Raw genomic sequence first — 17,361 nt, 5'->3', positions numbered from 1 at the left:
GTTTTTCTTGGATGGTTCGTTTTTATTGCTGCTGAGTAGGGGTGAACTGCCATTTTGTTTTACTTTTTCACTTGTTTTCCATTAGACCGGGAGTTAGGATTAGACCCTAGAGTATTAAGGTAGTAGGTTTTTGTTTGTTATTTTGGCCTTGGTTCCCCTTGAAGCAAATGCAGTGTTTTAAGCTTGTTAGAAATAGATTAATCCTATCCTAATCAGGGTTCCTTGTTAAAACTATGTGGTTTTATAAGCTGTTCTTTTCTTTTGTTGTGTCAGTCTTTTCTCATCCAGTTGTTTTTGTGTTATGATTGTTTACAGATCATTATAAGGTTTGCTGTTGTTTGGAACACTAAGAGTTTGAATTGAAAGTCTATTAAAGATGAAAGTTTGGCCGCACTGCAAACCTTTATGATCTCCATTTGTTTTGATTTGATTTACTGTAGTTGTCTAAATTCTGGGTTAATGAGTTACTTTTGGGTTCAAACCTTGCTGCACGACTCCGCCCTCTGTTGACGTGTTCTAGTAGTTGCCAGATCCTGTATATTGTCCTCACATGTGTGTGGGGCCTGATTTTAGCATCGGGTGATACCATGTTTGTTGATGTAATCTCTCCACTGGTTGCCCGTGCAGTTCAGGATAAACTTCAAAATTATGCTTCTGACTTACAAATCCTTGAACCATCAAGCTCCTCCATATCTGTGTGAACTTGTCCATTACTACAACCCGCCGCGTGCTCTCAGGTCTGAAGATAAGCTCCTCCTAGCTGTTCCCAATGCACGTTTAAAAAGCCGTGGAGAAAGGGCTTTCTCTGTCTGTGCACCCAAGCTGTGGAACGCATTACCACTGCTAGTGAGGCTAGCTCCAACAGCTAGCATTTTTAAATCACACCTGAAAACTCACTACTTAAACCTAGCTTATACCACATAATTATGACCATCACTGACATCTGCACTGTTTAAAAATGGAATTCACAATATCAACTTCCGTACTAATGAGGTTCTTTTTTAAAATGTTTTTCTAATTTTTATTCTCCCTGTGTCTTATTGATTTTTAGCTGTTAGTTTTTGGGAATTTTGTTGTATTTCCTTTTTATCTTTTATCTGTGTTCAACATGTTTATATAACGCCTGTTTAATTAACTAACATTTTTAGTGCACAGCGCCTTGTTTGGTTGTAATGCCTTGTGAATGCGCTTTATAAATAAAATTGGATTGGATGTGTTCAGTTTCTGGTGACCCCTGACTCCACAGGGGGGTGATGATTGGACTGATAATAGGTGCACACTCTGCCTGGAAGGAATTACCTTAAATATTGGATGGTTGTTGCTGACAACAAGTCAAATTCCACAGTGATCTCTCAGAATTTTCTTGTGCTTTCTCGCCGCAGGCCATGAAACCAAGGAGATTGGGTCCTGATGAAGGTGCTGATTAGCCTAGTGAACTAGACCAAATTCTCGTTTTGCAAAGTTTGGTTTAGGCACGCTCCATTGGAACCTCCGCAGCTCCTACCAGGACTCTGGCTAGCCAATCACAGCTCTCTGGAGGGGTTTCAAACACATAAAGAGCTGTGATTGGTCCATAATGGTGGGCCAATCATAGTGCTCTATCTGCTTAGTGAACAAATCACAGAGCTTTATCCGCTTTGTGGGCCAATCAGGGCACTCTATAGGCCTGGTGGGTGGGATGATGCAACAGAGAGAAACAAGAGTATGTCACATTCATTGTCCAGTGGAATGCGGAGATCATTTGAAAGACAACGGTAGAACCCGCCCCACAACCGAGAGCCGTCAATGGAGCGTGGCCAGACTAAATAATACATTTATTTAGTCTGGCTTGCCAGGCTAGGTGCTGATGCAAACAGATGGGGCAGCCGGAGGTCACTCCTCATCACTCCCGCTGCTGTGAAAATGCCGAGGGGCCACCTGGACTCAACTATCCCAGCGCAAGCTCACAAATGACAACAGATAAGTTAACGAACTGCTTTAAGCTTGCAGTGTCCACCACACAGCTGCTGATGTTGGTGGTCGCACTCATGGCTCTGCCCTGGAATCGCCCCTCCGCACCTGACGGAACAATTGAGACAGCAGCAGTTGAGGGAGTACTGGAATAGGAACTGAACCGACAGATGGTGATTGAGGCTCCTCCTGAGCCCGTCTACATGGTAACGTGACCTGCCTCCACCGAAGGCCCCTGGACCTCAAGCACCAGTGCCCACATCTCCCGACTGGTTTCATGGCTCCCCGACACTTGGACAACTTCATCGACACGCCCTGCTAACTCTACACCCCCATACAAACAACCATCTTCTCGAGGTTCCTTTGCACTTTAGAATGGGAACCGAGGACGGATACATCTGGAAATACAGAAGCTCTCTCTACCTGAACCTGCCACACAACTGGTGTGGCATATGCAGCCTGGTTCGCCTGCACCCAGCCTCACATGAGGTCACAGAGGACGGGGCCGTCCTTACGAGGATATCAGAGCTGAAGTAATAGAGTTTAAGTCTGTTATGACCTTCCGCCCCTTCTCCGCCGGCAAAAGCCGCGCTCCTCACAACAACCCCAAAGGACTCTTCTGCATCACCTTTCCCCACTTCAAAACCAAATGCAACACCATCCTGAAGAGGACATTGTTTTGGTCAAACTACAGCTTCCAGTCTACAGACAAGCCCTTTGACCTCAGCTCTGCCACAGTTAGAGCTGCGTGACTTTCCCACTCTAGCAACTTCCTGAGCTTATCGGCTCTTGTTAAAATGTCTTGCACCTGTTGTTTCTATCCTCGTCATGATTTGCTGGGTTATAAGCAGTGAGTATGGTAAACAAGTTAATGACAAATGCTTTGGTTCAGTACACACTCCTGCTGCAAAGAGAGCAGCTGGAGGAAGAAAAAGAATACATCGCCTAATAAAGCTGGTTTCATTATGATTTCAACAATGTAAACTACAAATTCTGTAACCGTTGATTGATGTCCTAGTTATCAGCTCAGTTGATTTGATTATCTTTTATCTTTATCATTATAATCATTATTATAATTATTAATTTTATTACAGGTTGCCACCTATTGATGCAGCCTTCTTTTGTTTCAGGTTGTTACGTATTTTTACAGCCTTTTTGGAGGTCACTACTTATTTTGTGATCCATCTATTTTGTGTTAGAGGTTGATTTTTACAGCTACAAAAATATTTACCATAATCGTAGTATTGTTATTGTTGTTTTACTACTCTGCCAATTATAGAGGATGAATCTAGTGTTTACAGGGAGGAATGTTGGATAAAAGCTGATATTAACATTACTGAACTGATATTAATGTCTTGACTGTTAAACATCTGGTGCCTTTTTAAACGTAGCTTCATCCTTTTATGTTACTCTGTTGATAGATACCAGGCTCCTGCAGGTCTTAAGGGAGGAGTAGGGTTAGGAGGGAGACCTTGCCTTGGAATCGACCTTTATCAGTAAAACTCCCTTGAGAAAGTTCAGCAACTGCTTTGTTGATTTAGGTTGTCACCTGGAGTCTTAAGCCCCCTTCAGACAGGCCATGAAAAATGGAAATGTTCAGGACTCTGTCCGTAAGACCTTTCTGTCTGAATACAAACATCCGGATAACGTGTTCCGGAATTCATCCGGACGAAGCCCCTAGTAACAGGTCCGGACTTGTTACGGACAGGGTGGCTGCTTCAGACTGGTGAGGTAGAGTTCCGGACAAGGGGGAGGGGGAGGAGGAGGGGACCGGGGGACGCTGTGCGCACCTAGATAGCTCGCTGCTGTAGCATGCGGCGAACCACGGCAGCTCGCCTCCTACGGTACCGCCTAGACGCACGACGGAGCGCTTCACACCGCTTCAGTGATTCCTTTAACCATTGAGCTTCATCATCCAGGTCTCTTATGCGTCTTCGTGTGCGCAGAATTATGCTTAAGCGCCTCGTGATTTTTATCTTGAGAGGCGCTAAAGAAATGATATTTTCTTCTTCTTCTTCTTAACACAAGTCCGATTCTCCCACCCCCCCCACCTACGCCCACCGCCACCCTGCCGCCGTCAGACATCTGGAACTTTTCCCTGCTGTGTGAACGCAGCCGAAAGGACAAGTTCCGGTACAAAAGTGGTGTGTCTGAAAACACAGTTCCGGTTAAAATCCGGATTGAATTGTCCGCAAATGTTCCAGAATGTCTGTCTGAAAAGGGCTTTAGAGTTTAGTCTCCTTTCACAGTTTTCCCACCTGAGAGTCTAAGGAATGTGAAATGTGTGTGTGTTAATGTTTGTGTGTGCTTGTGTGCAACCCTTTGACTGGTGTGTATTCTTCCTCTCCACTTTGCAAAGTCTAAATTGATTTTTTGTGATTGGTATTGGTGTTGATCGATTGATTACTATAGCCCCCTGTGCTTTGAACTTTCCCTAAGGTAATCTTGGATTGATAAAACTACCCAACACATGCACTATGTCATTTCTTGTGAACTTCTGTAACCAACGTAACCAGAAGAGAAAATAAGCCAGACAGCTGTCTGTCTGAAAAAAGAACCAGAACCGGGTTTAGATGACGCTTTAAAGAACCTTAGTTGACCTTTATCGCCGGTGTGGCACGCCTTCCAGGTTACCCCAGGTCTCCATGACAGCTGTTGTCTTTAACCCTACCACCACTGCCCACTTTAACACAAGTCAAAACTATTTTTATATTTTATTTCTTAACACATGTAAAACAAAAGCTCACATAGTTGTTTTACAGCTTAACCCTCTCAGGCTCAGAATAACAACTAAGTCCTTCAGGGGAACTTCAGAGTTAAACATGCTCATAAATACGGATGTGGAGTAACAAGGTACGTAGGTTTAACGTTGCACATCTGCAGCGCCTGCCTCCAGAGCGTTAATACAATCTTTCTCACTTGATTCTAGATCCTTTGAAAATCCTGTGATGGCATCTGTGGCATTAACCACGATGGTCTTGTGAACTTTGCACCTATCAGATCAGTTTAATCCATGTCTGTGTTAAATCGCACCTAGACTGTTGTAATTCATCCAGAGAGAGAGACAGACAGAGAGAGATAGACCTGTACACAGTCCAGCTTGTTGAGCAGGGCCATTTTCCTTCACGCTCTTCACAAAGATGGTGTCCATTGGCTCCAAGCGAGACTGGTCACAACCTAACACACACACAGCAATCAGGAAGCTCCCAACCAGGGCCGGAAAACCTCTAGGACCAGCGTGGGCTGTTACACCGTCAGGAGGATGGACACTCACCTTTTGCTGAGGAATTCCCATTCTCTTCATCCTGTGGAGAAAACATAAAGCAGCCATTAGTGAGGAGGACCACAGGGTGACACTGTTCGGCTGTCACTTTACTCTGACTCCAGATGTGTGTTGTTTGACTGACTCCCTGACCGGATGATTCCTGACACGAAGCGCTCTGCTGCCAGGTAACAGTAATGTTATACTGTAGAAGGTGTTTAAATCCGGAAAAGCAGGAACACATTTCAGAAACTTCCCTCCACTGAGCCAATAAACTAGGATTTCTCAGTTAGCCGGCATGCCTCCTGGACGCCTCCCTGGTCAGGTTTTCAGGGCATGTCCAACCAGGAGGAGACCTAAAGGGAAGTTTGGGCCTCCCGACGTGCTTCTGCCCCCGCGACCCGACCCCGGATAAGCAGAAGAGAACGGATGGATAGATGTACCCGCTGTTAGCTTGGTGGCTAGCTAACTGTATGCTACGCATTTATCTGAATAATTCTATTGTAAGTGAGCTTTTCCACTTTAGCAGGAATTTCCATCAATACAATGGTGCATACATACAAATGTGTGTGTGTGTGTGTGTGTGTGTGTGTGTGTGTGTGTGTGTGTGTGTGTGTGTGTGAGGGAGGGAGGGAGCGTGTGACTGTGTTTGTGTGTGAATGTACATGTCAGGTGGGGTCTTGGACTCCTTCCCTCTCCTGGTACATCTACAACATCTTCACCTACCCGCCCACGGCCTTTTTTCTGGCAGTGGGCAGTGCCTCGGTCTGCCTGCATATCCGCAGCTCCCGTGTCCTGGCCACGACGTTTTTGGGATCTGTCGGGTTGCTCCTGGTGGCTGCCTGGAGGAGACTTGATCCTGGGCTCTGTTGGGTCCCTGGTTGGGTTGGTTGGCCTCGGGTCCCAGGCCGCTGTGTTCCGCGCTCGGTCAGCTTGGGGGTTGGCGGCTGCTGGTGGGCCTGGGGGCTTGCTGCTGTTATCTGCCAGGACGCTGGCGGCTGCTGGTTGTGGCCCCCGGGTAATCCTCCGCACCTCTAGGAATGGGGGTTGAGAGTCTCTCTGGGGTTCCTGCGTTTTAGGGAAATCCATGGATCTCGAGGGCTTGAAACTTCTCCATCTCCTACACATCTTTGAGATCTGTGGCCCCTCACACTCTCTTTTGGATGCTCCTATAGAGAAACCTTACATATACAAGCGCGTGTACACACATGGTGCTCTCATGGACATGGACTTGGGCATTTCCAGCACAAAACCGGTGAGGTGGCTGTGGTTGGCACTAAATGCTCTGTGAATTATTACTGTGTGTCATCAAAACTAGTTACTTTCATATATCCTCGTGTTGTTGGTGGTGTTCTGCTGCCATTCTGTGTCGCTGATGCTGCCAGCGTGCAGTAGGAGTAATACTTGGTTTTAGAGGTATGTGTGAATGAACTTTTAGTTTGGGTTAGTGTGGTTAGGAATAGAACTTAGGGTTAGGGTATGGGTTAGAAGTAGTGGGGTGGTAGTTTTCTCAGGAGCACTACTCAGGATTACTTAGCCCAACCACAGTTTCCAAGGGCAGGGTTCAGTATTTTCTACGGATGCATTGAAAGTTTTTGGTCAAAAAAGATCCAACGTTTCATATTTGGTTTTTGGTCTAATCACCTGAATCACCTGGGGCTTCATTTATCAAGCTTGCTTACACACACAAAACCGGGTTGGAAAACTGCGTAAGCAACTTTCCACACAAACTTTGGGATTTATAAAAGAAAACGTAGCAGAAGAATGTGTGCAGCTTTAAGTTGACTAAGGACCTGGCTTACACACATGCTGGACATGGAGAGCACCTGCAGTGCTGCTGCTGAGAAGATACAGTTATGAATCCCAGCAGCGTTATCACTTGTACTGCTTCGTGTCACACAGAACACGGCGTGTTGAGGGCAGGATGTGATCCAGAAACACCTGACAACATTTCTCGTTAGTCTCTGATTTATGAAGTGGAGACTGTGCAGCTGTGCGTCCTCCATGTTTGATAGATCACACACCTGCTTGGCGTGAGTACATTATTTTGCTGAGCTTAAGTACGGTCTTAGTAAGGATTCTACGCTATGCTTTATAAATGAGACCCCTGGTGTTTACCCTCATGAAGCACACAGACTTGCTGCTGCTGCAGCGTCACCTTGTTCCTCACTGGACGAGTGAATATCTTCATCAGAGCGTGAATATTACTCCTCAGAGTCGGAGTCAGCCATCAGCAGACAAAGAGCTTTAGACCGGTCAGCGTTGTAAGGTCCTCCTCTCTAATAAATAACAATAAACAGCTGATGCAGACTCAGAGGAACGTGGCCTTTGATATCCAGATGCAAAAGTACTGTCTTGCTTTGAAGACTCCATACACTCGAGTATTGTAACTCAGAGCTGGCGCTGGACGGGTTCATCGTAATCTCATAACTAAATCAAATTCAGCCAGATAATGTTAGAAACCCAGACATCACATACTTTTAAGACACTTAATTAAGTTAACATCTAAGGTCATGGTTCATCAGTTTACTTATTGTTTCAGTTTAATCACCATTTATAATCATTAGCCTTTCATCATCATTAATCTAGTAATAAATAGATTTTATAAACAACATTTTTGTCTCTGTGTGAGATTATTTTAAAGTGTTGTTTCCCTGGATTAACAGACTACCTAGTTTCATCATCTATCCAATATCAAAGGCTCAATAATATTGATAATCCATATTTTTATGGAATATTACATTTTATTGAATACCTTTATGTTCTGACCACTTATTAAAGGTAACCACTAATAAAATGCTGCCATGTGTAAAGTAATATCTTCACGAGGGATGATATTTGCAGCTGTTTGTCGTTCAACACAATATTGTGACTTTGGTGCTTAACGGGTTCATTTTACAGTAATTATAATGCAAAGGTTGTAATTATTGCATTAATAAATTCTTTCAGTGTTTCGTTTTCGGCCAAGAATTCTTCTTTCAGTGCATCCCAAGTGTTTTCCCTCTAGTCTCTCCCCTATCTTTAGTCTCTGCTCCGTTGAGGTACCTGGCAAGGCTGAGTCGGGCTCTAGGGGGCGGAGTCACTGCTAAACAGCAGGCAGAGTTTTCCAAGTGGTGCTCGCTGCAGAACCACAAAGGCGGAGCTGCACCAGAGTCAGCCCCGCCCATTCAAGAGTCAGTCCCGCCCATTCCATCAGAGTCAGTCCAATTCCTTCCAGTTGTCAGACTTGATAGCATTCTGGAACCAAAGAGGGTGTTATAGCTAAAAAATGCAAGATTGAGGACGAAGTTGAGAGGTTAATAGAACAGTTTTTGTAAAGGTTCCATTATTAAATATCTATCTTTTGGAACTTTTTACCATGTTAGATTGTGATTTCCTCATAAGAAACATGCCAAAGCCATTTTTAGCCTCATTCATGCATTTTCCTCCCATCTCAGCTTCTATTTGGTCTCCTCCCCTGAAGCGGGTCTGGTCTTGGTTCTCAAATCTGGATATTCTGTGAATTTTCTGACTAATTATTTCTGAAATGACTTCTACTGAGACACCGCCGATAAACCATACATCCCATCTACAAAGACACGCTGGGTAGCACAATTAAATGTAACACCACTAACTTTTTATCAGACGTAGCTGTGAAGTGGTTATGGAGTCAGGTTGACATGCAGTTTTGTGCGGGTTCGCCTCCCAGTAGCGGCAGATTAAAGGTAGTTTATAACCCTTTTCCTTCTTTTCTAGCTACACTTGCCAGTACTATGTTTACAACCATTTACTGGTATACTGTTTAACATATAATGACTAATGTGTTTATTTATTTATTTATTTGTTTATTTAGCCAGTGTGAGTCCATTTGTGAGCAGAGTCTCAACTAAAATGCTGTTTAGGAACGACCAAATTCAAAGAACTCTTAGAGACATAAATATTTTGCTGAAAATAAACATTACAACTAAAATATAAACAAATTAAATGTTTCAGCTGGATAAATAGATCGTTACAGACCCCACCGAGAGTCGAACCGGCATCAGCGGAGGGGAAAGCAAAACTAATGCAGACGATCTTGCCACTGGACCACCAGAACCCCTTAAACGCTGTTGTAGGCCACGTTTGTTGGAGCGGCTGTGGGCAGATATTTGCTAAAAGAGAACTTTTCGTTTCGGGATGTATTCAGGCTTTGTCATGTAGCACGTTCTATTTATCTTGTTTAACTGGAGCATAGAACATCGCATTAACAACTGTAAACTAGTAACAGCCGTAACTCATGTGGGTCAGGTTAGTTTGCGATAAAGTGGAAAAACAAAAACAGAAGGAGTCAGTGGGCTAGGCTGACTCTGGTGCAGCTCCGCCTTTGTAGTTCTGCAGCGAGCACCCTCTCGAGTTTTCTGCCTGCTGTTCAGCTGCCTGCAGCCATTTCCTGGTTCAGAGTCTGACAATAAGCCTTAGACCTGAGCAGAACGTCCAGCAACACCACCACTTTTCATCTGAGTTGTTTGTGTGGAGCGTACAGGTTACCGTACACTGTTTACTCATCCCCTCATGATATTTTAACCCTTTAGAACCCAACCCCTTTTGAATTTAAAACTGATTATAATAAATGCATCATAATGTAGAAAAAAGTTAATGAAATAAAGTAGAATGGTTTATGTATAGTCAGAATGTCACTTGGGCTTTTCAAACGTGAATATTTGACTCAAGAAGCATTTGTGCAGATGTTTGAAATGGGTTGTGACACCAGCGTCGCCACAGCTCCGTAAGGGTGAAGTCGTGGGCAAAAACCATGCTACCCCCCCACCCACACATATGAGGGCGCATGGGAACAAACCTCTACTCAGATGGGCTGACTACCACGCTGTCCAGAGCAGATTCAGGCTGAGTAGTGCTCCTGGAAAACTAGCTGTGAAGTCTCTAAAATGACAGGATGGTCCACACAAGCATGTAAGTACAAGTATGTGTGTGTAACTGCTGGAGTATGGGAGCGTGATGGGAAATACTTGAGAAGCACTGGTGTAGACACACACCGGATGAGAAGATGAGATGGAACCAGACAGGTGAGACCAGCTGTTACCTTCAGGCTGCACCCAGACGACTCTGGTGGGTACACAATAAAGTGACGCAGAGTAAATCCAAATCCTTGGACGTTCTTTTGGAGAAAAATAGTCCGTGGGCCATGCCACGGCGCACTTTCCACCTCACCCGACGATAGTGGCCGGCGTCTGTTCTCATTGGACGACACCATGCCTTTTGCCTGTACAGACAGAAAACAAAATCATTCTTGTCTCCTGTTTTCCACTGAAGCAGAAACATCCACAGAGTTTTACCACATGAGCCCTGAAGTGCATCGCTGTCCTGTCCAGCAGAAGGATTCAGCCACAGCTCAGCACGTTTAAAGGAAGTGTGAGTGGGTGGATGTGGTTCCTTAACTCAGGGCTCTGCCTACATTCCACCAATGCCAGGAATTTCTCCTGAGACTTCCTCTCTCCGAAGAGGAAGTCTCATTTTCACATATGGCCTCACCTACAGTATAATCACATTTATTACATCCAGCTAACAATAGACAAGTTAAACCTGTCAGCTCTATAAATAACAAGCGTGGAACAACAGGAACCCAAAGGGATCCACCAACACAGATCTGGAAAACCAGATGGCTGGTCCTTCTGAGGATGGACACCTGAGACCAGGCCAAGCTAATCAACCACAGCATCCACCGGATAAAAGACAACAAACTCCGGTGCAGCTCTATAGCTTGCATACAGGGCCCCTCATGGCTCTGCTCCACCTTATCGCTGCTGCACAGGTAAGTCCCTCTCTCTCCGCTCGGCTTGTTGGTGGACCCTCGCTTTAGGTGCAGATCAAAGGGGAATGGTGCATTTGCAGTTTTGACTCCAATGCTCTGGAATGAGTTGCCTTTGACTGTTAGGCAGGTGTCGTCTCTCCTGGTTTCTAAGTCCTGCCTGAATACCCGATACTAGGTTCAGGCCTTTCAGCTTACAGCTTTACAAAACTGCCTGATTGTTCCGATGTGCAACAGGGTTAGGGTTAGGTACCTGTACGTTTCGGTTGTTACCTGTTGGTCCAGCAGCGTGGGCGTCTGCTCAGGTTGTACAAGGTGCTTTATAAAATCAATGAAACACACACACCACTGCTCAGCTGCTGCTTTCAGAAAAACAACCTTAGCACAACGTTCAGGATTTACATAAAAATGTAGATCACACACACACACACACACACACACACACACACGTATGTATAAACACACACACACAAACACACACACATGTATGTATAAACACACACACACACACACACACATATGTATATAAACACTCACACACACACACACACACACACACACGCGTATGTATAAACACTCACACACACACACACGTATGTATAAACACACACACACACACACGTATGTATAAACACTCACACACACACACGCGTATGTATAAACACACACACACACACGTATGTATAAACACACACACACAAACACACACACATGTATGTATAAACACACACACACACACACACACATATGTATATAAACACTCACACACACACACACACACACACACACACACGCGTATGTATAAACACTCACACACACACACACACACACACACACACACGCGTATGTATAAACACTCACACACACACACACACACACACACGCGTATGTATAAACAGACACACACACACACACACACGCGTATGTATAAACACACACACACACACACACACGTATGTACAAACACAGACACATACACACACGTATGTATAAACACACACACACACACACGTATGTACAAACACACACACATACACACACGTATGTATAAACACACACACACACACACACGTATGTATAAACACACACACACACGTATGGATAAACACACACACACACGTATGTATAAACACACACACACACACACATATGTACAAACACACACACAAACACACGTATGTATAAACACACACACACACGTATGGATAAACACACACACACACACACGTATGTATAAACACACACACACAAACACACACACATGTATGTATAAACACACACACACACACACATATGTATAAAAACACTCACACACAAACACACACACACACACGTATGTATAAACACTCACACACACACACACACACACACACACACACACACGCGTATGTATAAACACTCACACACACACACACACACACACACGCGTATGTATAAACACTCACACACACACACACACACACACACACACACGCGTATGTATAAACAGACACACACACACACACACGCGTATGTATAAACACACACACACACACACACACGTATGTACAAACACACACACACACACACGTATGTACAAACACACACACATACACACACGTATGTATAAACACACACACACACACACACTTATGTATAAACACACACACATACACACATGTATGTATAAACACACACACACACACACGTATGTACAAACACACACACATACACACACGTATGTATAAACACACACACACACACACACTTATGTATAAACACACACACATACACACATGTATGTATAAACACACACACAAACACACACACACGTATGTATAAACACTAACACACACACACACACACGTATGTATAAACACACTCACACACAAACACACACACACACACATATGTACACACACACACACAACACACGTATGTATAAACACACACACACACGTATGGATAAACACACACACGTACGTATGTATAAACACACACACACACACACGTATGTATAAACACACACACACACGTATGGATAAACACACACACACACACACACACGTATGGATAAACACACACACACACACACATACACACACGTATGTATAAACACACACACACACACACACACATATGTATAAAAACACTCACACACAAACACACACACACACACGTATGTATAAACACTCACACACACACACACACACACACACACGCGTATGTATAAACACTCACACACACACACACACACACACACACACACACGTATGTATAAACACTCACACACACACACACACACACACACACACACGTATGTATAAACACACACACACACGCGCGCGTATGTATAAACACACACACACACACACACGTATGTACAAACACAGACACATACACACACGTATGTATAAACACACACACACACACACGTATGTATAAACACACACACACACACACGTATGTATAAACACACACACACACACGTATGTATAAACACACACACACACACGTATGTATAAACACACACACACACACACGTATGTATAAACACACACACACACGCGCGCGTATGTACAAACACACACACATACACACACGTATGTGTAAACACACACACATACACACACGTATGTGTAAACACACACACACACACACACACGTATGTACAAACACACACACATACACACACGTATGTATAAACACACACACACACACACACACGTATGTATAAACACACACACACACAAACACACACACACGTATGTATAAACACACTCACACACAAACACGTATGTATAAACATACACATACACACACGTATGTATAAACACACACACACACACACGTATGTATAAACACACACACACAAACACACACACACGTATGTATAAACACACTCACACACAAACACGTATGTATAAACACTCACACATACACACACGTATGTAAAAACACACACACACAAACACACACACACTCGTATGTATAAACACACACACACACGTATGTATAAACACACACACACACACACACATATGTATAAACACACACACAAACACACACACACGTATGTATAAACACACTCACACACAAACACACACACACACGTATGTATAAACACTCACACATACACACACGTATGTATAAACACTCACACATACACACACGTATGTAAAAACACACACACACACACACACACACACATATGTATAAACACACACACACACACACACATATGTATAAACACACACACAAACACACACACACGTATGTATAAACACACTCACACACAAACACACACACACGTATGTATAAACACACACACACACACACACACACATATGTATAAACACACACACACACACGCGCGCGTATGTATAAACACACTCACACACAAACACTCACACACGTATATATAAACACTCACACATACACACACGTATGTATAAACACACACACACACAAACACACACACACATATGTATAAACACACACACACACACGCTCGTATGTATAAACACACTCACACACAAACACTCACACACACACGTATGTATAAACACTCACACACACACACACACACACGCGTATGTATAAACACACACACACAAACACACACACACATATGTATAAACACACACACACACACGCGCGTATGTATAAACACACTCACACACAAACACACACACACGTATGTATAAACACTCACACATACACACACGTATGTATAAACACACACACACAAACACACACACACATATGTATAAACACACACACACACACACACGCGTATGTATAAACACACTCACACACAAACACTCACACACACACGTATGTATAAACACACACACACACACACGCGCGTATGTATAAACACACTCACACACAAACACTCACACACACACGTATGTATAAACACTCACACACACACACACACACACACACACACACACACACACACACACACACTCACACGCAAACACACACGCGCGTATGTATAAACACACTCACACACAAACACACACACACACGTATGTATAAACACACACACACACACACACACACGCGTATGCATAAACACACTCACACACAAACACACACGCACACACACGTATGTACACACACACACACACAAATGTATAAACACACACACAAACACACACACACGTATGTATAAACATTCACACACACACACACACACACTCACACACAAACACACACGCACACACACGTATGTATGAACACACGCACACACACACACACACACACACACACACACACACGTATGTATAAATGCACACACACACACACACACACACGTATGTATAAACACACACACACACACACACACACACACACACGTATGTATAAACACACACACACACACACACACACACGTATGTATAAACATTCACACACACACACACACACACGCGTATGTATAAATGCACACACACACACACACACACCTATGTATAAACACACACACATACACACACACACACACACCTATGTATAAACACACACACACACACACACACGTATGTATAAACACACACACACACATGTATGTATAAACACACACACACACACGAGTGTTGGAGGGCGGCTGCGTCTGACTGCTGACGCTCCGTGTGTGTTGTTATTTCTGCAGCGAGCCTTAAAAACTCACCTCACACCGCCCAGACTTTGTTCTTTAAAACTTCCATTGAATCCACTGTGTTGACACATTTGAACGAGCTTCCTCCGTTTCGTAATTCTCGCTGCTAGATGCAAAGTTTACATCCCAGAGTAAAAGTTCAGCAGATGTTTTGTTTATATCTTTGCTGCTGCACGCCTGCACAGTACATTTAGTGGCAGGGGGTGCTGCTTCTGGGACACACCTGGAAATTGCCAGGTCTCTGCTGGTTTGAAACAGTCCATAGACTAGAATGGATTCCATTTGAAGTATCCATTTCGCGACACCGATGTTTTCAGTGTGAAACCGTGGTCGGGGTCTCTGCAGGATGCAAAGTAGAACCGACAGAAAGCTGACTTGATCAGTTCTGAAAGGCGTTGATCGGAATTTGCAGATCGCAGTTTGTTCATGGAGATTGGCCGCAGATTCCTCTTCCAGTCGGCATACTAGCGATCGAAACTAGGAATCAAAATAAAGAACTTTGAATGATTCTGGGAAAAACTGACAGGTAGTCTCTGTGCTAATCGATGCTTGAAGCTCGATGCCCAACCCTAGTCCCGAGAGCCTCAGAAAGGACAGTTGAAAACTGTCTCCAAAAGCCAAAGAGTTTTGGACATGAATAGAACATGTGACTCAGATCACACGTGACTCAGGTCACACGGAGGGGGTTGGCACCTCTCACAACTAGCCAAAACATGGATAGATAGATGTTCCATGGGTGAGATTTCGAATAGTGAGCTCTACATACTGAATATATCAATCAATCAATCAATCAAAGCTTTATTTATAAAGCGCCTTCCGCAACCCTGTCAGGAAGCCCAAAGCGCTGAACATGGTACAGTTGTAAGTAATTATACTGAATAAATCAACAATAAAAGAAATTCAAATTACAAAATACAAATTACAAAGTACAAAATGGAAATTACAAGATAGATGAAGCAGTCCGGTAAAGGACAAATGTGTGAAACACAATTGGATTGAGTGGATGGATTGAGTGTACCAATGAAAACTGTGGAATGGATTCAACATAAAAGAGGGCCATAATCAAACATGTTCTGGAAACGCCAAGCGGAGGAGGTGTGTTTTTAGGTGATTCTTAAAGACTGTCAAAGAAGGGGACAGCCTAACTGAGGGTGGGAACTGGTTCCAGAGTAACGGTGCTAGGACTGAGAAAGCCCGGTCCCCACGGGTACGACACCTAGACCGAGGGACAGCGAGCAGGCCTTGGTCAGAGGAGCGCAGAGCGCGTGATGGGGAATGTTTGTTCAGGAGTGTGGCCAGATAGGGGGGAGCACCACCCTGGAAGAAATGATAAACAAAGACGAGGATTTTGAATTGTGAGCGATAGGAAATCGGAAGCCAGTGCAGGGAGGCCAGAACTGGACTGATGTGGTCCCGTTTCCTGGTCCCAGTCAGGAACCTGGCAGCGCTGTTCTGCACAACCTGTAGGCGACGCAGTGTTGACTGACACAACCCTGCGTAGAGAGAGTTGCAGTAGTCAAGCCGAGAAATTACAAAGGCATGCAGTACCCGCTCCAGGTGGGCTCTCGACAGCATATGCTTGATTTTAGCAAGGCGTCTCAGGTGAAAGAAACTGGACCGGATCACAGAATTGATGTGAGCATCAAATTTAAGTCCTACATCAAGTTTCACCCCCAAACTGGTAACAACTGGTTTTGAGTAGGGAGAAAGAGGGCCAAG

At 44.0% G+C, this 17,361-nt stretch overlaps 1 protein-coding gene across 12 annotated transcripts in view; it reads right to left on the bottom strand.

Moving 5' to 3' along the window:
* LOC107374279 (rho GTPase-activating protein 23) overlaps window positions 1-17,361 on the bottom strand; it is a 171,207-nt gene that overhangs the window by 46,156 nt on the left and 107,690 nt on the right. For 5 of the 12 annotated variants that reach the window (XM_054736349.2, XM_054736351.2, XM_054736346.2 and 2 more), the window contains 3 exons: window positions 10,272-10,451; window positions 5,225-5,255; window positions 5,035-5,127 (listed from right to left, as the gene is read on the bottom strand). In XM_054736349.2, coding sequence (XP_054592324.2) covers window positions 5,035-5,127; window positions 5,225-5,255; window positions 10,272-10,451 — 304 coding nt within the window. Of the gene's footprint in view, window positions 1-5,034; window positions 5,128-5,224; window positions 5,256-5,938; window positions 10,192-10,224; window positions 10,452-10,524; window positions 11,371-17,361 lie in introns of those variants that run through there. The other 7 variants (XM_054736344.2, XM_054736345.2, XM_070545327.1 and 4 more) reach the window with 6 other exon arrangements.

Source organism: Nothobranchius furzeri, chromosome 16 (assembly GCF_043380555.1).
Source record: "Nothobranchius furzeri strain GRZ-AD chromosome 16, NfurGRZ-RIMD1, whole genome shotgun sequence".
NCBI classification, from domain to species: Eukaryota; Metazoa; Chordata; class Actinopteri; order Cyprinodontiformes; family Nothobranchiidae; genus Nothobranchius; species Nothobranchius furzeri.
The sequence above is the reverse complement of the archived record's forward strand: the minus strand, read 5'-3'. Positions and strand labels throughout refer to the sequence as shown.